Source organism: Chiloscyllium punctatum, chromosome 26, assembly GCF_047496795.1.
Source record: "Chiloscyllium punctatum isolate Juve2018m chromosome 26, sChiPun1.3, whole genome shotgun sequence".
In the NCBI taxonomy this organism is placed as follows: domain Eukaryota; kingdom Metazoa; phylum Chordata; class Chondrichthyes; order Orectolobiformes; family Hemiscylliidae; genus Chiloscyllium; species Chiloscyllium punctatum.
Window position 1 is genome coordinate 60252241 of NC_092764.1, and position 27584 is coordinate 60279824.

Here is a 27584-nt window from a genome sequence, read left to right on the forward strand (position 1 = left end):
CAGACTCGAGGCACTGATTGATCTACTCTGGTTCCTTGTTCATTAAGTGGAAGGGATTGAGTGAAGAAGGTTCTTCCAGCAGATAGATCAGAGGTCAGAGTTACAACGCTATGGAACATGAGCTCTTCTAGAAGTTATTTTTACTGTGTATTGATGGTAGCTTGTGACCAGGCCCTGTCAATCACATGAGGAAAGAGGAATAAAAGAGAAACTTCCCTATCCATTTTAATCACAGAAGATTGAAGATTGATCAAATCCCTATCTTTTAAATGTAAAGGAGATATGCTAGAGCAGAAAGGGAAGAACTATTTCCTCCAGTGTGGGAATCCAGAACAAGAACATTAGTTTTAAATTTAGAACCACAGTCGTTCATGAGTGAAATCAGGATATACATTTCCATATATTGCACCATTGTAATCTGGAACTCTTCCAATAAAGGTGCCATTGTTGGGATCATTGAAACTTTTGAGATGGATAGTATCTTTGTTAGTTCACCATTTAATAGATAACGGAGCAAAGAAAGTGTGAACAGGCTTCATGTACACATTGGTCGTGATCTAATTAAATGCTGGGGCATGTTTGAGGGGCTGATATTAAAGTCATACAGCACAGACCCTTCGATTCAATTCGTCTGTGCCAAATGAGATTCCAAACTAGACTAGTCTCACTTGCCTGTGTTTGGCCCATATCCCTCTAAGTCTTTCCTATTCATGTACCTGTCCAATGTCCTTTAAATATTGCAACTGTACCTGCGCCTACCATTTCCTCTGGCAGTTCATTGCACATACGAACCACTCTGTTTGGAAAAGTTGCCCCTCAGGTCCCTTCTAAATCTTCTCCTCTCACCTTAAAATTATGTCTTCTACTTTCAAACTTCCCTAGCCTAAGGAAAAAACCGTTGATATTCACCTATCGATGCCCTTCATGATATTACATACTTCTATAAGTTCACCCCTCAACTTGCTATGGTACAATGACAGAAGTCCCCGTCTATCTAGTCTCTCCTGATAACTCAACCCTGCAGTCCCAGCAGCAGCCTTGTAAATCTTTCTTCACGCTCTCCAATCTAATAAGATCCTTCCTAAAGCAGGATGACCGGAATTGATATTCCTAATGCCAGTTTTTTAAAAAGGAAGAAAAATCCTCAGCGATCTGACAGGCAACATTTAAACAGAAGCAAACAGAGAATGCTGGAGAAACACAGAAGGTTTGGCAGCATCTGTGAAGAACTCAAGAAGAGTCGTACCAAACTCGGAACATTACCTGTGTTTCTTCTCTCCAGCTGGTTGACCTGCTGAGTTTCTCCAGCATTCTGCATGTTTGTTTTGGATTTAGCTTTTATTTGATGGCTTAAGCGAGCACCTTTCTGTAACATTTATCCCTCAGCTTATTGGATAAGATTAAATATGGTTCCCTCTTTAATGAGTAATGCTTTTAAACTTACCATGAAACCATTGACAAAAACAAGAGTATCTGATGTGAAACATGTGACCAACTATCATCTTCAACCCAAGGACCTATTGTAGGCCACGTAGGAGATGGTAACTTCCACTGTTTGATGATGTTGGACCCACAAGATGAGGATGAATTGACGAGGATTAAAGAGTTCACCAATAGATTGGCCAGGTACAGTAACTTTAGGCTGAATTTTATCGCTGGGGAATTGCAGGGAGGGTTTCTTGTCGTGGGCTCACAACGACTTTTCTCATACAGTTTTCTACTGCTTACCTCGGTGATTATTGCATGCAGGTTGCATGACACCCATCTCGGCCAATCACACATCCGTGGCTGCTTACCCAGAGCCTCTCACCTCGGTGGGTACTCGGTTTTGATTGGATTCAGGAGCAGGTTCTGGTCAGTGCGTCACTGGCACGTCCTTCCAACCTCGCTGAGGAGGAAATGGCCTAGGTCACTGGGCACCCAGAGCTTGCTAGAGACCTGGGGGCTGCTCAGGCCTAGGCAGAGGATGATCCCATAATGTCTGACTTTGTACCAATGCACAGATAGTGACAGCAACAGCTTGGTCAGAGACACTCGGTAAACTGCACCGGACATTGAAGGAGCCCGTTGATGTTAGCAATGCCTCGCTGTCTCCATAGCCAGGTTGGTGGTTGCTATGGAGAGCCAGGTCCAGCAGAACTCTCAGAGGTCCATGACTTTAAGCGCTGGCCCTCAGCATCAGCAGCAAGAGGGGGACGAGGGAGCTCAACCTCACTCCCAGTGCCTCTTCCTCTCACAGAAGCAGGGTAGTGCCTGCAGGCACCCAGACAGAGTAGGACACAGAGACAGACACAGACACAGACACGCAGGCACACACATAGACATAGACACACACACACACACACACACACCAGAGGTTTCCTCTCAGGATGCTCCAGAAGTGCCTGGCCACTCCAACCTCCATCCTTCCTGCATTCCCAAACCATGTAGAAGTTGCAGCCAAGGAGGGTGAGCCTGTCGCTGGGCAGGCTTTGGCTGTATAGTCCCAAATGTCCTTGGGATAAGCCAGGCCAACAGGTTGCACTGCAGAGCTGCTCGAAGGGAGAGCTCTCGAATTATTACGCTGATCCGGATGCACCTGAAGGTTCTCTGCACTGTCCAAACTGGGGCATTTTATTAATGGGAATTGGAACGCTGAAGTGTTTATGCTACATTCACTCAGCAATATCAGTCAACAATCTCTTTGCTTTGTTGACTGATACCCAATTAGCCCAGATTGCTTTCAAATTCCCCTTTAATTAGTTGGAGAGACTACAACACCGAGTTCCCCTCCCCCCACCCTCAGTTTATTGAAGCCACTAATTTACCTATTACATTTCATCTCTCACTATTGAGCCCACTTATAGACATTATTCAATTTCTCACACTCCAGGAGCCCTCCCATAGGTTGCTCAGTTCTTTGCTGACTTCATCCGCAGATGGATGTTGTACATTCCCAAAGAATTTATTTATATTCGACATTTTAAATCTTCCGAGAGACCTCGGTTTTATTGATGTCAAAACTAGCGTCTGTTCAGATTATTTCTGTTAATGTCGAGCCATTACTATAGCAACATGCTCCTTGATTAAAGGAGAAAATCCAATCAGATTCTCTGGTGAATGTGGAAAGAAGGTAATTGTTAAGTCGGTACACAGTAAGGCATCTCATCTCTGTTCTGGCATTACTTGATTTCCCTGAAGAGAAGAAAATGGTACTTTTCAAAGTGTTTTAAGATCTGCTGAGCTGTGATCTTAATGTCAAGATGGATTATTCCAGCTCAGCAGTGGATATATGATAGAAGGTAGTGGTTTGTAAAAACAATCCCAGATGATCTTTCGGTTGAATTTGACAAGATGACGTGCCTTGGGGACTTGGATTAGGAGGTTTACACACGCCAGTGATGCAGCTTGTTGGACTGCCTGCATTTTCAGGTCCCCCTCCCCCCCTCCCCCAACCCAAAGTGCTCAATACAAGAAGTTGGCATTAACTACAAAGTCGCCAGAGTTTGCTAATTCCTGAAAGCTGGAGTGGGCGAATGGTGTCTCACCTGCAAATGTTCACATGTTAGCAAAACGAAAGGGAAAAGGATTGGGGCCCAGTGGAGAGTTGGTGACGCCATGCTGTTGTGGCCTCAGAATTGCTAATCCTGCCGCTTGCTCAGCAGTAGCTCCTTGCCTTTCTCACTGTATAGGGTGGAATGTGTCATTCTGAAGAGCAGATCTATCTACCTATCTATCTATCTATCTATCTGTTCGCAGCATTAACGGATACGATTGCAATCTCTGTATATTTGGTAGTACTCGGATATATAGATACAGTGTACATTTGGAGCAGTCCTTTGAAAGGTTTCTGAGGGGGGGATGACTTTACCATTTTTGTGAGAAGATCTGTGGCTCAATTAAGTTCATCTGCCACAGGGAACCCATTACTGTTTAAAGCTTCTTAGAGTGCCTTATGTTGATGAGCATTGGTAGGCAGAACACCATTCTCCATCCTTTCTTACCTTCCCATTCAGCTCATTTAGTGACTCAGTCTTGGGAGCGCACTTGACCCCTACATAAACATTACAGAGAACCGAATAAGTCAGAGAGAAGGTACAGTCACCTTAATGTTAACGCATTGTTGGGCTTCCCTCTCATTAGAGAGAGATGACTGATGATGCTTTAACCTGAGGCTTAGGTGAGGGAGAGGTCAGGGAGGAGAGTCCCTCATGGTAACCTTAGCTGGTGAAGGAATTGAACCCACACTGTTGGCATCCCTGTGCATCACAAACCAGCTGTCCAGCCAACTGAGCTGGCTCGTGCAGAAACCTGGAAAGCTACAGAATTGTCGTTTATACAGTAAAATGGTTCTGTAAAGGTCACTATTTTAATGTAGATCGAGGATAACACAAGGTTATCTGTTGAAAATAGATTCACGAGGAAAGATGTGTGTGAATGATTCCAGGGATGGAGATTGACAGCAATAAAAATGGATTGGAAAAGTTAGGAGTGTTTTTCTGAGACAAGGGAGAAATGATCGAGGTGTCATGAGGGGTCTGGCGTGGACAGAATGAATTAGGAGAAACTGTTCCCAATCACGAACGGATCAACACTGAGGGGCACAGATTTGAAGTAATTAGCTAAGGAAGTAAAAGTGACATGAGAGAGAAGACAAAACTTCCTCATGCAACAAGTGGTTAGGGTATGGAACGTACTGCCTGAGGGTATAGTGGAGTCAGATTCAACTGAGGCATTCCAGAGGGAACTAGACTGTCATTCCAAAAGGAAGGATGTGCAGGGTTTTGGGGAGTGGGAAGAGGAATGATAATAAGGGAATAGCTCATTCAGAGAGTGAGTGTGCAGACTGTAGGCTGAATGGCCTCCTCGAGTGCTGTAATGATTAGAAGATTCTGTAATACTGCGTATTTTCAGGGGAAAGGAATTGCTTATTACTGAGCATAGAAGGTATTTTCAACAGTTTAATTGCATGCTGTTATCAAGGTTCAGCTTGTCTGACTGAAAGAGAAACGAAGAAAGAACGTTTTTCAGAATGAAGCAACATGGATTAATCCTAAAACCAAATAGGAATCCCAAGGCAATATCCAGAAGTTCATGAACAAAACTCTCTGGAGGGTTAACTCTAACTACAGTGCCAGTCAGAAGGGTAGCAAGAGTGTGCACCTGAATCAATAATCATTGCATATTCACTATTTAATGTAGAATCTGAGTGAGTGTTGATTTCTCCCATGTTATTTAGTCCATGAACTGAGTCGAAGAGTGCGGTGCTGGAAAAGCACAGCAGGTCAGACAAGAGAGGCAATGTTTCAGACATAAAGTCCTTCCTCAGGAATGAGGCTTGTGGGCCAAGGAGGCTGGGAGATTAATAGGATCATTCAAGGGACAGGTAGGTCCTACTTGTCCATCTCCTTCCCACCTATATGCTCCACCCTCCTCTCCGATCTATCACTTCCCTCCCCACCCCCACCTTCATCTATCTATTGCATTCCCAGCTACCTTCCCCCCCCCCCAGCCCTCTCCCCCCTCCCATTTATCTTCCAGCCCCCTTGGCCCACAAGCCTCATTCCTGATGAAGGGTTTATGCCCGAAACGTCAATTTTCCTGCTCCTCAGACGCTGCCTGACCTGTTGTATGTTTCCAGCACCACACTCTTCGATTCTGATCTCCAACATCTGCAGTCCTCACTTTCTCCTCAGTTAAGAACTGATAGAGTTGACTGACTAAAGGTTCTCATAGCTCTGTGTGAGTTAGAGCTGCAATTACAGAACATAAGATATTCAAAGACATTTTAATGCAACAGGTTAGCTTGCTAATTGGGCTCTTGCTTTCTCTCTTTCTCGCTCTCTCTCATAGAAGAGCATTGGCCATGCATGGCACCTGTACTGGGGAGCACGGTATAGGCTTGGGCAAGAGGCATCTCCTGGTTGAAGAAATTGGTGCGGCTGGTATGGAAGTGATGAGGGAAATTAAAGCTGCACTGGATCCCAAAAACATCATGAATCCTGGCAAAGTGTTGTAAAACAGGGGATGCCCTTTCCCTATCCAAAGATCTCCACTTCCCTCCAGTCAGCAAATTTCAGTGTCATTGGGATCGATGCACAGACGATGAAATTCTTCTGAAGAAGGCAATACATGGGGAAGTCTTACAGATGTCACACTACAGGCCACTGGATTCTAAAGCAGGTTCAATGCTTGATAGCTAAAAGTTACTCCGGTTAGCATTTGAGTAATTCCTCAATTGATTTATTACAAATTATTTGGTTTATTAGAAATTGTATGCTTTGGATACAAAAAAAAATCAAAATGTAGCATGGAGCATCTCAGAAGGAATACAGACCTAGCCAGCCAGGCTCTAATAAACATTTTGCAAACCAAAGTGAGTAATCAGCAGCTTAATCGTCAAATGTTACTGTTTGATTCTTTTAGTTTAAAACTGCCTTCAATGAGGAAGTTTATTTTTAATCTATCATGTAATGTTAATAATGCCCTAAATATTCGTGAATAATAAAAACGTTACTTACCCACCACGTGGGATCTTCCTTTCTTTTCAAATGCAAATGCAAACAAGAAATATCGAAGGCGATGAAGTGTGGAGCTGGAAAGGCAGAGCAGGTCAGGTGGTATCGAAGGAGCAGCAGAGTCTACTTTGGTTAGGACCTTCAAAATCTGGCAGAGATTCACCTGCTTCTCTTCCAACCTGATCTACTGCATCTCCTCTACATCAGAGAGACCAAACGTAGACGAGGGGACTGGTTTGCAGAGCATCTGCGCTCCGCACGCTCCAATAACCACCACCTTCCACTTACCAGCCATTTCAACTCCCCCTCCCACTCTCTTGGCGACATGTCCATCCTGGGCCTCCTCCACCATCAAAATGCAGCCACATGTCAGCTGGAGGAACAACATCTTATAATCTGCCTCGGGAGCTTACAGCCAAATGGCCTTAACATACAGTTTACCAGTTTCAAAATCTCCCCACCCCCAGCCTCAACCCATGTTCAGCCCTCCCCCTCCACCCGCCTCCTAAGCTGTCCATCTTCCTTCTCACTTATCCACTCCACCCTTCCCACTGACCAATCACAATAACCCCTTACCTGCATCCACCTATCGTCATAGCACCTAAGTTTTCCCAAGCTCCCTCCCCAGGCATGATGAAAGGTCCCAATGTTGATTTTCCTGCTCCTCCAATGCTGCCTGACCTGCTGTGCTTTTCCAGCTCCACATTTTATCGACTCTGACTTCCAGTCCTTACAATCTGCAAGAAATACCTGACTACAATATGGGGGAAAATGTTATGTCGGGAATACTGATCCTTTTGAGAATATCATGTTGCACATTATTGGCTAAATAGAATTGAATCTTCTTCCACTCCTGTCTCAACAGGGAGGTAGTGGTAATGTCACTGGACTAGTAATCTAAAGCCCCAGGAAACCCACCGCTACTGCCACAGCCACAGCATTCCCCAAACTCATCAGCACTCTTCCATAGAGTCATTCAGCATGGAAAGAGACCTTACCATCCAATCAATCCACACCGACCATAATCCCAATCTAAACTAGTCCCTTCCTGTCTGCTCCTGGCCCATTTCCTTCCAAACCTTTCCTATTCATGTGGCATGATAGCTCAGTGGTCAGCACTGCTGCCTCACAGCGCCAGGAACCCAGGTACTATTCCAGCCTCAGGCAACTGTGTGTGTGGAGTTTGCATGTTCTCCCCATGTCTGCGTGGGTTTCCTCAGATGCTCCGGTTTCCTCCCACAATCCAAAAATGTACAGGTTAGGTAGATCGGCCATGCTAAATTGCTCTGTAATATCCAGGGATGTGGAAGCTAGGTGGATTAGCCATGGGAATGCAGGGTTACAGGGATAAGATGGGTCTGGATGCGATGCTCTCAAAAGGATCAGTGTGAACTTGATGGGCCGAATGGCTTGCTCCCACACTGTAGGTATTTTATGACTCCATGTACTTACCTAAATGTCTTTTAAATGTTGTAATTGAACTCGCATTCACCACTTCCTAAGGAAGTACATTCCACACATGAACCACCCTCTTTGTAAAGAATTTGCCTCATGTTTTTTCTAAATTTCTCTCCTCTCACTTTAAAAATGTGTCCCATGGTCTTGAAATCCCCTTTCCTAGGAACAGGCAACTATCATTAACATCCTTTATACCCCTCATAATTTTATAAACTTATATCAGGTCGCCTCTCAACCTCCCATACTCCAGTTAAAAGAGTCCCAGCCTTTCTTTGTAACACACACCTTTCATACCGAGGAACACTTGGACAAAGAACTGAGGGCGACAGGATGGAAAATGTATTCTGGGTGGGGGAGTTCAATGACAACCAAGAGTGGCTCAATAACATCACCTCCTGACCAGGTTGGCCTAGTCCTGAAGGACATACCTGTTAGATGGGCTCTGTGGCAAATGGAACCAACAACATAACTGTCCTTCTCTTCACCTGTTTACCTGAAACAACTGTACATTGTAGTATCAGTAATAGTGCACTGTCCTTGTGGAAACAAAGTCCCAGTCACCACAGTAAGGATGCCACCGCACGCACTTCCACCACCAACCTCCCCCCCACCCCATCGTATTGTGTGGCACTATCACCACATTAAATGAAACAAAATTTAAAACTTGTGGAAACTCAAAGCTGGGCAGCCTTGAGGTGTTGTTGGCCATTAGTAGCAACAGACTTGTGTTCAACCACAATCTGTAACATCGGGCTTGGCATATCCTCTTCTTACCATTACCATTAAGACCAGAGACCAACTCAATCTAGAGTGTAGGAGGGCTAATTAATTCCATAACTAATCATCAGTGCAAGAAGAACTAGAAGGCACAAACAAGAACAAGTGATGAGACCTAGGCTGGATGGGAATTTTGTAACTGGAGATTGTGCAATGATCTTGACCAAAGTAAACACTTTCCCAACAATTTGTATCGAGAAGGATGAAAGTTTTTAAGGAAGGAAACACGAAAAGTATTTGAACAACATGGCTTGAAGTTCTCGAATCCAATTTGCTAGGACTCGTTTCAAAACCTCAATCTAGTTTACCCGGTGAATCAGAGCTGCATTTTTCATCCACTTTTCATAAACTGACTTTGTGTGATTTCCTAGTTCAATCCTGCCAAGGGAAAACAGAAAGGAGAAACAGCGGTAACAATACTTTGTAAACAGCAATGGTAGTTTTGAAAGAACCACAGATGCAGCCCACTCTAATGGAGTTGCGTTTTGTTTCTGTGGCATCTGCTGGCAAGGCCACGTGTGGAGCCAATCCCTCCACTACATAGAAACATTGCGGAATGAATCTTAGCCAATACGTCTTTTCTAGAATATTCCAGGGGGTTGGTTAAGTACATGGTTTTCCAACATCATGGCCTGGGATAACTTGAAGAGTGAGAACTGAATGGTCTTCCAAAGAAACAGAAATAGGTGCAAGAGAAGGCCATTCAGCCCATCAGAAACCCTTTACCATTCAAACATGGTTGATCCTCTATCTCAATGCCATACACGCACTCTCTCTTTATCACCCTTGACATCTTTTAGCTTCTAGATATCTATTGTTTTTTAACCTGACCTGACCTCCACATCCCTCTGGGGTAGAGAATTTAACTCATTCAGAAAGTTCTCATCTTAGTCCAAAATGGTCCACGTTTTATCTCAGACGGTACTTCCTTGGTTGGAATTCCCTGGCCAAAGGAAATATCATCCCTGTATTCAATCTTTCCAGCCTTCTGAGAGGTTGATGTCTTATAATAAGACCATTTCTTATCCTACTCAACTCCACTGAGTACAGGCCCAGTCCACCCAATCTCTCCTCATGCAACAACCTGCCATCCCAGGAATCAGTCTGATGAACTCTTGCTGCACTACCTCTGCAGGAAGTACATTTGTTCTTGGCTAAGGAGATGAAAACTGTACAGAATAGTCCAGGTGATTTCCCACCAATGACCTATCCAGCTGCAGTGAGACTTGCTTGCCCCTGTACTCAAACTGTCCTGCAATGAAGGCCAAAGTATCATTTATCTTCCAGTTTGGTGCTCCTTCATGTTTACTTTCTGTAATTGGTATACGAAAACACCCAGGTTCCTTTGTATATCAACTTTCCCCAGTCTGTCACTGTTCACATTATTCACTGCCATTCTGTTTTTCCTGCCAAAGTGGACAATTTTACATTTATTCATGTTATGTTGCATCTGTCATGCAGTTACCCAATCGCTCAATCTGTCCAGTTGCCCTGAAACCTCTCTACATCCTCCTCATCACTCACATTCTCACCCGTTTATGAGTCGTCAGTAAACGTGGACATATTCGACTTGATTCCCTCATTCAAATCATTAATGTATATTATGAATAGCAGGGAAAAGACTTTGTCTATTTATCCTATCCATGCCCCTCATGATTAGAAAGGACTGCAATGAAATATAAGAATTACTAAATAGAGCAACAAAGATAACAGAATAGAAACACAAAAGAAAGAATTCCATTTTAATAGCAACCACATTAACTCCAGATGTTACAAAGTGAGAAAAGCCAATTTGTATGTTGAAGTGTAGTCACTGTTTTAATCTAAGAAATATAGCAGCCAACTTGCTGTTGGCATCTTATGGTGACATTCTGGATGCCCTTAATTCCTGTTTCAGTCCTAAGGACAATGTGATAATTGAAGGAGTGAGATTCATAGGGGCAGAGCATGAGGAATTCACCAATTCATTTATAAATGATTTGTACTGGTTAACAACAGTTATGGCTACAGAGATTGAAAGATGTCTCAATTCATGATTGTATAGTTGTTGGTGTGCACAATGAGGTGACATCAGATTTCTTGCAAACCAAAGACTTAACATTGATGAGACTACAGCTAGAGTATTGCATGTAGTGTTGGTGTCCTGTCTACAAAAAGATACACATGCCATAGAGGGAGTGCAATGGAGGTTCAAATACATTGATAATGGGGATCATAGGACTGTCGTATGAGGAGAGAATGAGTTGAAGGAACCTGTGTTCACCAGAGTTATGAAGGATGACAGGAGATTGAAATGTATAAAATTCTAACTGGGCTAAAGTGACTAGATGTAGGAAGGATGTTTTCCCTAGTTGGGGAATCTAGAGCCAGGAGACACAGTCTGAGAACACAGGTTGGACCATATAGAACTGAGATAATGAAAAAAATCCTTCATTCAAAGGAATCTGTGGAAATCTTACCACTGAATATATTGAAGAAGAAAAAGATGGATTTTGAAGGATCACAAATTAATGGGGAGAAAGTGGGAATACATTTGGATAGAGGGTCAACCATGAATGATGGAGCAGGCTCAAGAGGTTGAAGGGCCTACTTCTCCTGGTTTCTACATAACTTTAGGATTCATGTGAAGCAGGCAGAGCTGCGGAAGTCAATTCAGGGAGCATACTTCTGGTGTGTGCTTCATGAGGAGTTGATCCATCATGTATCTGGGAGTCAGCACCCATGAGAAGCCCATGAGAAAGCCAGGCGAAACCAATGAAGAATAGGAAGAACGATTTCAGTTTAAAGCGCTTACAATGTGGAGCAAAAGGAATTCAATGCAAAGAGGAACTTCCAGTAGGCAGAACTGAATGTATAGGCTGAGACCCAACATCACCTCTGAAGATCCAAACTGAGTGAAGGGAAAGGAGGAAATCTAAAGGGAGCAACAGCTTAGATGGTATAATTGCTGCTATTGAGTAAAGACTTTATCGACATTCATACCCAGTCAAAAGGAGTGGATAGGTGAGCAGCAGGCCAAAGGTCCAGTTACCAGGCAACAACACAGCAGCCACCTTTGGATCTCCTCAAGACACTATGTGAAACCAAAAAGCTCTGATCCTATTAGAAGCTGAGGAAAGATTCATTCCAGTGACATAGAGAATGGGATGATGAGACTAACTTCCTCTCAATCACCCTAAGCTGTGTCACTCAGGTCTGAACTTCAACCATCTACTCAACCAAAGATACTGACAGGTAGATCAAGAAGAAAGAGCCAGACAGACACAAGACATGCTCAACATGTGACATTAGGATTTAAGGGGAATGCAAGTCATTTAATACTAGTTTAATAGTATTTTGAGACTATACTTGGGAGAGATGTAGAAAGACAAGTTAGCATTCATTAGACTGTGAGTAAATGATAATATGAGTATAGGGTCTGGGTAGAGGGAGAATGGAGTGGTCATTTTGCTCATTGTGTGGTCTTGATGCACAAGCTATAACTAAAGAGTTTAAAGAAAACCTCACTACAGCCTCATCCCAAGTAACTCATGGAGAACGAGGAATCTGGTTGGATTTGAGGACAATGATCCTAAAACACATACCAGGGGATCTTTTCATAACATGAAATTTAAAGACAAAGACAGCCAAAGATTATGAAACAGAGAATCTTTATTCTACTAGCATCAGGTCATTACAAACATGAAGAGAAATTAAGGATATTCACCATACGTGAACAGAATGAACCATTGGGTTGAGGAATCCTTTGTTTATTACCCTTCCTTCCACCAAAGACACCTTATTTCCAGTGAAAGTCCATGTGACTGCTCCACCTGTAAACCCCCACTCCCCTCCTCACTATTGCCACCTGCTGGTGGAGGTCTCAGCTCCCTTAGGAGAAAGTGAGGATTGCAGATGCTGGAGATCAGAGCTGAAAATGTGTTGCTGGAAAAGCAAAGAAGGGCTCATACCCGAAACGTCGATTCTCCTGCTCCTTGGATGCTGCCTGTCTCAGCTCCTTTACCCAGTACCTTCCATCACCATTGCCAGCTGCTGGTGAAGATCCCACTATATTATACATGCCCTTGAAGACAGACCCTCAGTTAACATCTCAGATAAATAACAGCAGTTCCAACAGTGCTACATTCCCTCAGTATTGCACACCGAAGTCAGCCGAGGTTATGTACTCCAGTCTTTGGTGAGACACCTGAACCTACAAGCTACTCATGCTGATGACAGCCACGGTTGAAGAGATGTCCTCGGCCTAATTTGTGACAGCTGAAAGACGAATCTGCAGAATATGGACATGCGAGTCACTAATCTTTACACAACAATGAGAAAAGTGAGAATGATGGCCACAGCAGAAATAACCTTGCTGGACAACATGACATCATGTTGGTGAAAAGCCATTATTTACAATTGGAATAATTTCATGACTTCAGTACAACAACAAACTCTCTTAAAAGCCACATAGAAATTTTATTTAATCTGGATTTGGGGCATGTAGTCACATTTTGTTTTTGAATATGGCATATTTCACAGTATGTGTATGGAATGAGCTGCCAGAGGATGTGGTGGAGGCTGGTATAATTGCAACATTTAAAAGGCATTTGGATGGGTATATGAAAAGGAAGGGTTTGGAGGGATATGGGCCGGGTGCCGGCTGGTGGGACTAGATTGGGTTGGGATGTCTGGTCGGCATGGAGGGGTTGGACTGAAAGGTCTGTTTCCATGCTATACATCTCTATGACTCTATATATTTCCAAGTCAGGATGATGAGCGACTTGGAGGGGAACTTGAAGTTGGTGGTGTTCCTATATATCTGCTACCCTTGTCCTTCTAGATGGAAGTGGTCGTGGGTTTGAAAGGTGCAGTCTGGGGCTATTTGGTGAATTTCGGCAGTGCATCTTGTAGATGGTACACACTGCTGCTACTGAGCATTGGTGGAGAAGGGCGTGGTTGCATGTAGATGTGGTGCCAATCAAGCGGGCTGCTTCATTCTGGATGGTGTCAAGCTTCTTGAGTGTTGTTGGGGCTGCACCCATCCAGGCAAGTGGGGAGTATTCCATCACACGCCTTCCTTGTGCTTTGTTGATGGTGGACAGGCTTTAGGGTGCCAGGAGGTGAGCTACTCGCTGCAGTATCCAAGCTTCTGACCTGCTCTTATTGGTGATGTTCATTGCCTGACATTTGTATGGCATGAATGTTACTTGCTACTTGTCAGCCCAAGCCTGGATATTGTCCAGATCTTGGACACGGCATGTTTCAGTATTTGAGGAGTCGTGAACGGTGCTGAACATTGTGCAATCATCGGCGGCCATCCCCACTTCTGACCTTATTGATGAAGCAGTTGAAGATGGTTGGGCCTAGGACACTATCCTGTGGAACTCCTACAGAAATATCCTGGAGCTGAGATGACTGACCTCCAACAACTACAACCATCGTCCTATGTGTCAGGTATAACGCTGACTAGCAGAGAGTTTGCCCCCAATACCCATTGATTCCAGTTTTACTGGGGCTCCTTGGGTTCCTATCTGTATTGTGAGGATAGTCCAAAATTTACACAGCTAATATTGAAATAAAATGGACATCTGCTTCAGTTAAGTTTATCGATGTTCAGCCTTTTTAAAAAATCTTCTCTGACAAAGAGGTCAATTCTCCATGCTCTGCTCTACACTACACCACTGCCGAACCTCAGGTAGTTGGTGGCTATGCTCTGGGCAGTTAGACTGGTGTTGCTAAGCAGCTTCCTGGATACACATTCACGGAAAGTGTTGGGGATGATGACAAATGCAGATGGCCATAAAAATACAACATTGCCTGAGAACCAATTTCTGTAATGCCTCCAGGATCCCCAGTTCATTTATCTTTCTGGTTCTGGATGAATATGGCATGTTTATGTGTGGTAGCTCAGTGCCAACTCCTTCAGCAGCCTCTTGAATTCAATGAAAATATTTTGCTGTGTAACATTTTTTTGTAACCCATTTCTTTTCCGAACTGATACAACATTCTCACACAAGTCCTGCCTCTGATGGAATTCTCCAGAGACTTCCAACTTTTCAACAATTAAAATTGATGGACCTACATTCCCTCCTGTGCAATGTCGCTCTGCTTTTGAGACGTCTGTGTGTTTACATTGTGGGTCTTTCAGTAATGCCAATCCCTCATCTCTTCTGCAATGGTTCAACAGGAAGAAGCGATGGACATACGTTGTATAGATAGTCCTGCTTGCAATGGAGGCAAAGCGAAATACTGCAGATACTGGGAATCTGAAATAAAAAGACAGAGTGTGCTGGAGAAACTCAGCAGGTCTGGCAGTGTCTATGGTGTTAATAGGCAGAATCTTACACTGTTTATGGGTTTCTCTCCACAAGGTGTAGTGAGTTTTCTCACTGTGTCTTACCAAACTTGCCACATTAACTACCAACCTCGCTCCATTGCACCCTTCTCTTCTGATTATAGCCCCATTCTACCACTTTCTAGACCCAGAACAACATGCCACTGCCAGCACATCCCAGAATGGATTGGCCTCCCTAGGCCGGTACCATCTTCAAAAGCCTGTTATGCATCCAGAAAAGCACTGTTGTCCCAGAGCTGTTACATCAGAACATGAGAGCAGGAGCACACCATTCAGCCCCTCCAGCCTGTTCTGCCATTCAATAAGACATTGGCCTAAATCCATACACCTTCCTTGAGTGCATACACTTGTTCTGCATGGTTTCTGACATTTGCCCAGGAAGTCACACACGCAGGAGATTTGCCACCTTGCTTTGCAAGCAGGGCTCTGCAGGCTGTGCTGGACAGGAGATAGGCACATAGGCAGGTTGTCCTCCTCACCCAGTGCCCTCCTCCAACCAGATTATGCCAGTCTGGTCTGAGATTACCATCCGGATCAGTGTAGTCTCAGCCATCTGGAAGAAGGTATATGCTCTTCAACTCTCTTTCAGTGAGGTAAATCCTGGCCTAACCAACAATGCCCACATCTCTTGAATGCATCAGAAGAAATCTGTGCAGCCATCTGCATTGCACTACACAACAGTAAGGTACAGATTAACCCCATACCTCCCGGGTTCTGTATGGATGGATGGGGAGGCTACAGAAGGATCTAGACAGGTTGGGAGAGTGGTCCAGGAAATGGCTGATGGAATTTAACGTGAGCAAGTGCGAGGTCTTGCACTTTGGCAAAAAGAATATAGGAATGGACTACTTTCTAAATGGTGAGAAACTTAATAAAGCCAAAGCACAAAGGGATCTGGGAGTGCTAGTCGAGGATTCTCTAAAGGTAAACATGCAGGTTGAGTCTGTGATTAAGAAAGCGAATGCAATGTTGTCTCTTATCTCAAGAGGGTTGGAATATAAAAGCAGAGATGTACTACTAAGACTTTATAAAGCTCTGGTTAGGCCCCATTTGGAGTACTGTGTCCAGTTTTGGTCCCCACACCTCAGGAAGGACATACTGGCACTGGAACGTGTCCAGCGGAGATTCACACGGATGATCCCTGGAATGACAGGTCTAGCATATGAGGAACGGCTGAGGATACTGGGATTGTATTCGTTGGAGTTTAGAAGATTAAGGGGAGATCTAATAGAGACGTACAAAATAATACATGGCTTTGAAAAGGTGGATGCTAGAAAATTGTTTCCGTTAGGCGAGGAGACTAGGACCCGTGGACACAGCCTTAGAATTAGAGGGGGTCATTTCAGAACGGAAATGCGGAGACATTTCTTCAGCCAGAGAGTGGTGGGCCTGTGGAATTCATTGCCACGGAGTGCAGTGGAAGCCGGGACGCTAAATGTCTTCAAGGCCGAGATTGATAGGTTCTTGTTGTCTAGAGGAATTAAGGGCTACGGGAAGAACGCTGGCAAGTGGAGCTGAAATGCGCATCAGCCATGATTGAATGGCGGAGTGGACTCGATGGGCCGAATGGCCTTACTTCCACTCCTATGTCTTATGGTCTTATGGTCTTATAGTACACTAAGTGAGAAGTGTGAGCCCAATATGGCCAGGGCCTTATGGACTCTGGTGTTGAACTGTTAACTGGGTTTCTTTTTAGTAAGAAGGACTATAACGTTTAACTTTTTAACTTTGTTTTCTTCAGTTTTCTGCTTTGTCACTAAGACTTTGTATCTAGTTAACTTTGTCCCTAAGATGGGACCGTAAGTGGCAACTTGCAAACTTTTCACTTTACTTGTGTGAGTACATGTGACAATAAATCCAACCCAATTTAACTCCATTCCAAATTTCACAAGAACCAGCAAATGCACTGTGGGCCTTCATCCGAATTTGGCGAATTTTTGCTTTTCAATCGCACGTTCACCCTCCCACCATCTCTTTCTAACTTGCAAAAACCTCTAAGTAGCTTTAAACCATTTGTCTGGGTGATTCACGTTTTAAGGCCCATGAGCAGCTACACATTTTGACATAAGTGGGATAGAACATAGAACATAGAACATAGAACAATACAGCACAGAACAGGCCCTTCGGCCCACGATGTTGTGCCGAACTTCTATCCTAGATTAAGCACCCATCCATGTACCTATCCAAATGCCGCTTAAAGGTCGCCAATGAATCTGACTCTACCACTCCCACGGGCAGCGCATTCCATGCCCCCACCACTCTCTGGGTGAAGAACCCACCCCTGACATCTCCCCTATACCTTCCACCCTTCACCTTAAATTTATGTCCCCTTGTAACACTCTGTTGTACCCGGGGAAAAAGTTTCTGACTGTCTACTCTATCTATTCCTCTGATCATCTTATAAACCTCTATCAAGTCACCCCTCATCCTTCGCCGTTCCAACGAGAAAAGGCCGAGAACTCTCAACCTATCCTCGTATGACCTACTCTCCATTCCAGGCAACATCCTGGTAAATCTTCTCTGCACCCTCTCCAAAGCTTCCACATCTTTCCTAAAGTGAGGCGACCAGAACTGCACACAGTACTCCAAATGTGGCCTAACCAAAGTCCTGTACAGCTGCAACATCACCTCACGACTCTTGAATTCAATCCCTCTGCTAATGAACGATAATACTCCATAGGCCTTCTTACAAACTCTATCCACCTGAGTGGCAACCTTCAAAGATCTATGTACATAGACCCCAAGATCCCTCTGTTCCTCCACCTGACCAAGAACCCTACCATTAACCCTGTATTCCGCATTCTTATTTGTTCTTCCAAAATGGACAACTTCACACTTGGCAGGGTTGAACTCCATCTGCCACTCCTCAGCCCAGCTCTGCATCATATCTAAGTCCCTCTGCAGCCGACAACAGCCCTCCTCACTGTCCACAACTCCACCTATCTTTGTATCATCTGCAAATTTACTGACCCACCCTTCGACTCCCTCATCTAAGTCATTAATAAAAATTACAAACAGCAGAGGACCCAGAACTGATCCCTGCGGAACTCCACTTGTAACTGGACTCCATGCTGAATATTTACCATCTACCACCACTCTCTGACTTCGACCGGTTAGCCAGTTTTCTATCCAATTGGCCAAATTTCCCTCTATCCCATGCCTCCTGACTTTCCGCATAAGCCTACCATGGGGAACCTTATCAAATGCCTTACTAAAATCCATGTACACTACATCCACTGCTCTACCCTCATCCACATGCTTGGTCACCTCCTCGAAGAATTCAATAAGACTTGTAAGGCAAGACCTACCCTTCACAAATCCGTGCTGGCTGTCCCTAATCAAGCAGTGCCGTTCCAGATACTCGTAAATCCTATCCCTCAGTACCCTTTCCATTACTTTGCCTACCACAGAAGTAAGACTAACTGGCCTGTAATTCCCGGGGTTATCCCTATTCCCTTTTTTGAACAGGGGCACAACATTCGCTACTCTCCAGTCCCCTGGTACCACCCCCGTTGCCAGTGAAGACGAGAAGATCATTGCCAACGGTACTGCAATTTCCTCTCTTGCTTCCCACATAATCCTAGGATATATCCCGTCAGGCCCGGGGGACTTGTCTATCCTCAAGTTGTTCAAAATGTCCAACACATCTTCCTTCCTAACAGATATCTCTTCTAGCTTATCAGTCCGTTTCACACTCTCCTCTTCAACAATACAGTCCCTCTCGTTCGTAAATACTGAAGAGAAGTACTTGTTCAAGACCTCTCCTATCTCTTCCGACTCAATACACAGTCTCCCACCACTGTCCTTGATCGGACCTACCCTCGTTCTCGTCATTCTCAGGTTTCTCACATACGCATAGAATGCCTTGGGGTTATCCTTGATCCTATCCGCCAGGGATTTTTCATGCCCTCTCTTAGCTCTCCTAATCCCTTTCTTCAGGTCCCTTCTGGCTATCCTGTATCCCTCCACTGCTCTGTCTGAACCTTGTTTCCTCAACCTTATGTAAGCCTCCTTCTTCCTCTTTACTAGACATTCAACCTCCCTCGTCAACCAAGGCTCCCTCACACGACCATTTCTTTCCTGCCTGATCGGTACATACATATCAAGGACACGTCGTATCTGCTCCTTGAAAAAGTCCCACATTTCCACCACATCCTTCCCTGACAGCCTATGCTCCCAACGTATGCTCCTCAAATCCTGTCTTACAGCATCGTAATTTCCCTTCCCCCAATTGTAAAAACTTCCTTGTTGTGTGCACCTATCCCTCTCCATAACCAAGGTGAAAGTGACAGAATTGTGGTCGCCATCACCAAAATGTTCACCCACTAACAAGCCCACCACTTGTCCCGGTTCGTTACCGAGTACCAAATCCAATATGGCCTCCCCTCTGGTTGGACAATCTACATACTGCGTTAGAAAAGCTTCCTGGACACACTGCACAAACACCGCCCCATCCAATCTACTTGATCTAAAGAGCTTCCAATCAATATTTGGGAAGTTGAAGTCGCCCATGACTACGACCCTGTGGCTTCTGCACCTTTCCAAAATCTGTTTCCCAATCTGTTTCTCCACATCTTTGCTGCTATTGGGGGGCCTATAATAAACACCCAACAAGGTGACTGCACCTTTCCTATTTCTGACTTCAGCCCATACTACCTCCAGAGGCAGATCTCCCTCAAACTTCCTTTCTGCAGCCGTTATACCATTTCTAATTAGCAATGCCACCCCCCCTCCTTTTTTACCACCCTCCCTAATCTTACTGAAACATCTGTAACCAGGAACCTCCAACAGCCATTCCTGTCCCTCATCTATCCATGTTTCCGTGATGGCTACAACATCGTAGTCCCAGGTACCGATCCACGCCTTAAGTTCACCCACCTTATTTCTGATACTCCTTGCATTGAAGTATACGCACTTGAGCCCATCTCTGTGTCCGCAAGTAGTCCCTGTCAGTGCTACCTTCTCCACAGCCTCCCTACAGTCTTGGACATCCTGACACACAGCTAGCTTACTTGCTGGACTACAAGTCCGGATCCCATCCCCCTGCCAAATTAGTTTAAACCCCCCCGAAGAGTGCTAGCAAACCTACCCCCCAGGATATTGGTGCCCTTCTGGTTCAGGTGCAACCCGTCCTGTTTATACAGGTCCCACCTTCCCCAGAATGCAGTCCAATTGTCCAAATATCTGAAGCCCTCCCTCCTACACCATCCTTGCAGCCACGTGTTCAACTGCACTCTCTCCCTATTCTTTGCCTCTCTGTCACGTGGCACCGGCAACAACCCAGAGATGACGACTCTGTCTGTCCTAGCTTTTAGCTTCCAGCCCAACTCCTTGAGCTCTTGAATGACCTCCCCGCCCCTCTTCCTACCTATGTCGTTGGTGCCAATGTGTACCACGACTTCTGGCTGCACACCCTCCCCCTTAAGGATTCTGAAGACACGGTCCGAGACATCTCGGACCCTAGCACCCGGGAGGCAACAAACCATCCGAGAGTCTCGCCCATGTCCACAGAACCGCCTGTCCGTCCCTCTAACTAGAGAGTCCCCTATAACTAGCGCTCTCTTCTTCTCCCCCTTTCCCTTCTGAATCTCAGAGCCACAGACCCCTTCACTGCAGCTTACACCTGCAAGGCTGTCCCCCCCAACAGTTTCCAAAGCTGCATACTTATTTTTTAGGGGAACGACTACAGGGGAACCCTGCACTGCCTGTTTCTTCCCCTTCCCACCTCTAACTGTTACCCAGCTACCTCTGTTCTCTGGCGTAACTATGTCCCTGTAGCTTCTATCGATCACCCTCTCAGCCTCTCTAATAATCCTCAGCTCATCCAGTTCCAGTTCCAGTTCCCTAACTCGTTCGGTGAGGATCAGGATCTGACTGCATTTCCTGCACACGAAGTCGGCAGGAGTATCGGTGGTCACCCCTACCTCAAACATCCTGCAGGAGGAACATTCTGCAGGAGGGATATTTTCAGATTTGACAAAATCTGGGGCGGCACGGTGGCACAGTGGTTAGCACTGCTGCCTCACAGCGCCAGAGACCTGGGTTCAATTCCCACCTCAGGCGACTGTCTGTGTGGAGTTTGCACATTCTCCCCGTGTCTGCGTGGGTTTCCTCCGGGTGCTCCGGTTTCCTCCCACACTCCAAAGATGTGCAGGTCAGGTGAATTGGCCAATCTAAATTGCCCGTAGTGTTAGGTAAGGGGTAAATGTAGGGGTATGGGTGGGTTGCGCTTCGGCGGGGCGGTGTGGACTTGTTGGGCCGAAGGGCCTGTTTCCACTCTGTAAGTAATCTAATCTAAAAAAAAATGGTAAAGGTTTATTTTGGGCTGTAAATGACCTGCATCGAGCAGTGAATTATTTGAATACTCTAAATACACATCTTGCTTGGATAGATAAGAGCAAGAGCAATAAAAGTACCTACTTTAAAAATAGAAATCACTGCAATCACACTCACTGAACCACTACTCACTGTAATTCAGAAATACTGAATTTAAACTGTGGTTGGATGACTAGCCTTTTACTGCATGGCAAGTCAGACAAACTTGCCAATTTTCCAGTCTTTTTGCTTAATAGGGATATTGTTAGATTACCTAATTAAACATTTTGTTGCTGTATTTACATACATTACCCTTCACGTCGAAATGTCTCAGACTGCTGTGAGCAATTAGTTATTCTTGGAACACGGCCACTTATTATGTAGATTAACAGGCCATAAAATTTCCCACATCAGTTATAAGTCGAATGAGCCATCAGGTTGTTTGTAATTGCTATCAATTTTGAGATGCACATTGGCAGAAGGCTTCCCTGTTCTTCTCTAAGAATGCCATAGGATTTTTAACAATGATCTCAATCACACAATAAATGGTTTTTAACATATAAAACAACCTTCGCTGCCAAAAACTTAAGTCAACTTCCCCAACCTAGGACATTCAACAGATCATTGCTTTACAAATAAATGATGATAAAATCTCAAGCAAACTCCAACCTTGTCACATTTATTGCAGGATTCTATATTGTTAAAAAGAAATATTAGGATTTTTCAACAACAATTTATCTTTATACAGAACCTTCAATGTAATTACATACACATAGAACATTAGAACATAGAACATTACAGTGCAGTACAGGCCCTTTGGCCTGCGATGTTGTACCAACCTGTGGAACCAATCTGAAATCTATCTATCCTACACTATTGCATTCTCATCCGTATGCCTATCCAATGACCATTGAAATGCCCTTAAAATTGGTGAGTCTACTTCTGTTGCAGGCAGGGTGTTCCATGACCCTACTACTCTCTGAGTAAAAATAACTACCTTTGACATCTGTCCTATATCTATCACCCCTCAATTTAAAGCGATGTCCCCTCATGCTAGCCATTGCCATCCGAGGAAAAAGGCTCTCACTGTCCAACCTATTTAATCCTCTGATTATCTTACATGTCTCAGTTAAGTCACCTCTCAACCTTCTTCTCTCTAATGAAAACAGCTTCAAGACCCTCAGCCTTTCCTCGCAAGACTTTCCCTCCATACCAGGCAACAACCTCGTAAATCTCCTCTGAACCCTATCCAAATCTTCCTATAATGCGGTGACCAGAACTGTACACAATACTCCATGGTGGCCACACCACAGTTTTGTACAGCTGCAGCACAACTTCATGGTTCTAAAACTCAATCCCTCTACCAATAAAAGTTAACCATATGCGTTCTTAACAACCCTATCAACATGGGTGGTAAATTTCAAGGATCTATGTGCCTGGACACCGAGATGTCTCTGCTCATCTATACTGCCAAGAATCTTACCATTAGCCCAGTACTCTGCATTCCTGTTACTCCATCTAAAGTGAATCACCTCACACTTTTCCACATTAAACTCCATTTGCCAGCCCTCAGCCCAGCTCTGCAACTTATCTATGTCCCTCTGTAACCTACAACAACCTTCATCACTATCTGCAACTCTACCAACCTTAGTGTCATCTGCAAATTTACTACCGTAACCTTCGATGCCCTCATCCAGGTCATTTATAAAAATGACAAACAACAGTGGACCCAAAACAGATCCTTGCGGTATACCACTAGTAACTGATGAATATTTCCCATCAACCACTACCCCCTGTCTTCTTTTAGCTAGCCAATTTCTGATCCAAACCATTAAATCGCCCTAAATCCTATGCCTTCATATTTTGTGCAATAGCCTACCATGGGGAAACCTCATGAAATGCCTTACTGAAATCCATGTACACCACATCAACCGCTTTACCCTCGTCCGTCTGTTTGGTCAACTTCTCAAAGAACTCAATAAGGTTTGGGAGGCACGGCCTAACCTTCACAAAACCATGTTGACTATCCAGGAAATTGTCAGTCTCAAGATGCTTAAAAGTGTGAGATTCTGAAATTTTCAGGAGAGTTAATTGTGGGGTCTTGCAACACCCAAAATGGTTAATCTGTTCACTTTCATAACAATAACTGAGCTTCAAAGTGACATGCTGTTCATGAAATTGTTTATTGTTTCATGACTGGGAAATATGACAGGCAAATTTTCTGCTCCTTGTTGCAGTGTTGGCATTGAAAGCTGGGAAGTGACGGTGATAATGAAACAAATGAGAACCTCAAGGTCACAAAACGTATTTCTCATTCTCTTCTGAAGGTTTAAAAATGGTGAAGTCAAAATCTCCACAAATGAGCAGCGACTGCCTTATTTCCATTTCATTTCTATGTAGTTCCCCATTGTCCTCTCCTTCCCTGACAAACTAGACAGTGCCAAATCCCAACATGAAATGGCACGGTGGCCAGTGGTTAGCACTGCTGCCTCATAGCTCCAGGGACCTCGGTTCAATTCCAGCCTTAGGTGTGGAATTTGCACAATCTCCCTGTGTCTGCATGGGTTTCCTTCCACAGTCCAAAGATGTGCAGTTTAGGTGGATTACTAAATTGCTCGTGGTGTCCAGGGATGTGTAGCTTATGTGGGTTAGCCAAGGGAAATGTAGGATTACAGGAATAGGGTAGGGGGAAAAGTTTGGGTGGGGTGCTCTTTGGAGAATTGGTGTAGACTTATTGGGCCGAATGGCCTGTTTCCACACGATATGGATTCTATGGAAAGTTTGAGCAATTATCGGGGTACTGTAGCTCATCTGGATCTACATCCAATTCCGTCTTTCCTTCAATGTGTCTGAGTGGTCTGTTGACACCATCTACTTTAACCCTTCATTTCTGTAAGTCTGTATGCATAAAGTACCAGCCTCACTAAATCATCATGGCTGCTTTCATTAGGACCAGTTCTAGGGAAGATGGGACCTGTACATACTGAATGGATTGCCAGAACCAATGTCAACACATGGATGCTCACTAGTACAGTGGGGAAGAGTTTAAACTAGAGTGGCAAGAAGACAAGAGTGGGAAAAACAAAAAATAGAAATTAAAGATGGGAATGTGGAGGAAATTTTAGATCCTCCCAAGGGCTAGCAGTGAATAGAATCATAGTACAAAACATGTGTAGAAATGTTGAAAAGATAAATCTCAGGGGATATTTAAATTCATGCAGCTTTCATAATCAACGAGATGAACTAACAGTACAAATGGTTGTAAATAGGTATACAGTATGATTGTGATTGTAGACACATGGCTGCAGGGAGACCAAGACTGGAAAACTTTAGGAAGAGCTGAAAATGTGTTGCTGGAAAAGCGCAGCAGGTCAGGCAGCATCCAAGGAGCATGAGAATCGATGTTTTGGGCATAAGCCCTTCTTCGGGAATGAGAAGGGTGTGCCAAGCAGGCTAAGATAAAAAGTAGGGAGGAGGGACTTGGGGGAATGGCGTTGGGAATGCGAGAGGTGGAAGGAGGTCAAGGTGAGGGTGATAGGCCGGAGAGGGGGTGGGGCCTGAGAATTCAGGAAGAACTTTAGGAAGGCCAAGCAAAATGGAAAAGGAGATAGGGTGGCATTTTTAGTTGAATGATGAAACCAGTGAAATTGTAAGAAAGGATGTTGGTCCAGGAACTCTAGATTTAGAATCAGTCTGGGTGGAGTTAACAGGACCATAGAGTAGAAAATACTGATGGGAGTTGTTTATAGACTACCGAAAAATAAACAGTGAGGTAGAGGATGGCATTAAACAGAAAATTTAAGATACAGGCAACAAGGGAGCTCCAGTAATCATGGGCCATTTCAGTCTACATATAGACTGGGCAAACCACATTCATAATTATTGAAGCAGCCCATGGCCAGGGGTGGCACAAGATGGCTACCTGTGGATTTTCAATTGGCATAAACATGGTGGAAAAGACTTTTAGTTGCAGTATCAGAAAACAGCTTGGGTGGCACAGTGGCTCAGTGGTTAGCACTGCAGCCTCACAGCACCAGGGACTCTGATTCGATTCCGGCCTCGGGCGACAGTGTGGAGTTTGCACATTCTCCCAGTGTCTGCATGGGTTTCCTCTGGGTGCTCTAGTTTCCCCTACAAAGATGTGCAGGTCAGGTAGATTGGCTATGCTAAATTGCCCCTAGTGTTAGGTGCATTGGTCAGAAGGAAAGGGGTCTGGGTGGGTCACTCTTCGGAGGGTCGATGTGGACTTATTGGGCTGAAGGGCCTGTTTCCACACTTTGGGAATCTAATCTAGTTCAGCATTAGAGTGAAGGTCATAAGTCAGAACAATGGTAGCTTTGAGTATAAGATAAACCCAAGGTAACAGATAGAACAAAGAATCTTACAAATTAAAATGCAGAAAATTCTGGATAAAATCAGAATGGCAGATATCTGGAAAAGGGCGTCTGAAGAGAGATGATAGGCCCAAAGTTTGAAGTTAGCAAGAATGAAAAGGAACGTATAATCCCACTATAATGGAGACTATTTAGTATTGAGGAATGAGAAACACAATCTACACCTAATAGTAAGAGATTTGGTTGAATTCCTTTAATTCAAAGGGCTATAAATAATGGTTACGAGCCCCCATCCTATTGGAAAGAGGTACTGAACAACAAATGGATAAGCTGATGAATTTGAGAAAATAAACAACCTTAATATACAAACTGAGATAATAATAGAGTTAGCTCAAATTAATTCTTACGTCCAAGGATCAAGGCTCGGAGGGGAATGGGGGGTGTGGGGGGGGAAGGTGGTGGGATGATGGCGACTGGTGGTGGTGCAAGAGAAGAGATATTGTGTAATTTAAGAATTCAGACTAGATTCTTGAGCTGGGAAAGTGATTGAGGTTCAGTCTTAATGATGGAATTTGAATGGAAGTTGTTTTATTAAGAAATATAGTTAGTGAAGAAACATTTAAAGTAGGGACAGTAATTTTCGTCTTAAATTCACTTACAGACAGCATGTGAGTAGAAGGAACTTTAATTGCAATGACAAGTTAGAGGAGCAGAATTTGTGTGACACTCCAATGTCAGGTGAGAAAGAAGCTGCTCACCACTTGTTGGCTAAAGAATTCTAACATGAGGTATAACCATATAACTTTATATTAGAACTGACATTATGACTTCTATAGCAATTAATAGGAATTAGCATTTTTTGTATCTCCTGTAATATCTGCAAGGATTGGAATGTGAATCAATGAGATACAAGATCCCAAGGACTAGTTAAAGCTGTGCGATAAACGTTACGAGATCATGGGAGGACCTAGGGCTATCCATCGTTGATCAGATGTTTACAGGATTAGATGTTTAGATTAGGGAGATGGAATAATGAAGTCATTGTTGGGTGTAATTATCGTAACACAAAGTGTATAAAAATTCCTTACTTTATTGTGAAAGGTAGAGTGTCACTGAGCTTTCCTCCAATTGGTGTGTGATTAAAAGAGCAACTGATCCCCATGTGAAGCCAGATGTAGAGCTGTCTCTGGCTTATCCCACACATATGGTAAAAGAGCTCTGAATAAAGATTGATTTGTGCTACTGAATACAGAATCAAGACACCTTTCTGACATCTCTCCCCAACAACAATAAACTAGGTGAAATCATTTTCTGGATTTTTCGACCAGTATGTTGAGGAACCAATTTAGGGGCAGCCTATCCTTTGTGAAATAAGAACAGGTAACTTAATAATCTTATTGTGAGGTCCTTTAGGAAAAAAAATGACTATAATAGAATGGAAAGTGAAATAGACCGACCTGAAACTGGAGTGCTAGGAAATGGTGGAAGTATGAGAGATAAGTTGGCTGCGATAGATGGGCTAAGTTCACTAAAAGGCCTGACAGTGGGCATATGATGATTAACATTTAAGGAATGAATGCATGCTTCCCAACAGTTATAAATTTATTTCATGCCCAACCATGGTTAATAAAAGAAATTTAAGGGAGTAATTGATCTGAAGAGGAATAATGTATAATGGCTAGAAAAAAGTAATAAGCCTGAGGACTAGGAGCAGTTTAGAATTTAGCAAAGGAGGACCAAGAGATTGATTAAGAAGGGAACAAGGGATGATGAGAATAAACTTGCAAGGATCATAAGAAGAAGCTGTATGGGCTTCTGTGAACATGTCAAAAGAAAAAATAAAACTGATTGAAGACAAATATAGAT

General features: G+C 44.0%; 1 protein-coding gene across 1 annotated transcript in view; it reads left to right on the top strand.

Annotated features, from left to right (window-relative positions):
• The window catches only part of ldhd (lactate dehydrogenase D), a 37252-nt gene extending 30746 nt beyond the window's left edge, over window positions 1–6506 (top strand). The window contains exons 10-11 of the mRNA XM_072547525.1: window positions 1515–1626; window positions 5833–6506. Coding sequence (XP_072403626.1) covers window positions 1515–1626; window positions 5833–5998 — 278 coding nt within the window. The 3' untranslated portion in view covers window positions 5999–6506. The remainder of the gene's footprint in view (window positions 1–1514; window positions 1627–5832) is intronic.
• The last annotated feature ends 21078 nt before the right edge of the window (window positions 6507–27584 follow it).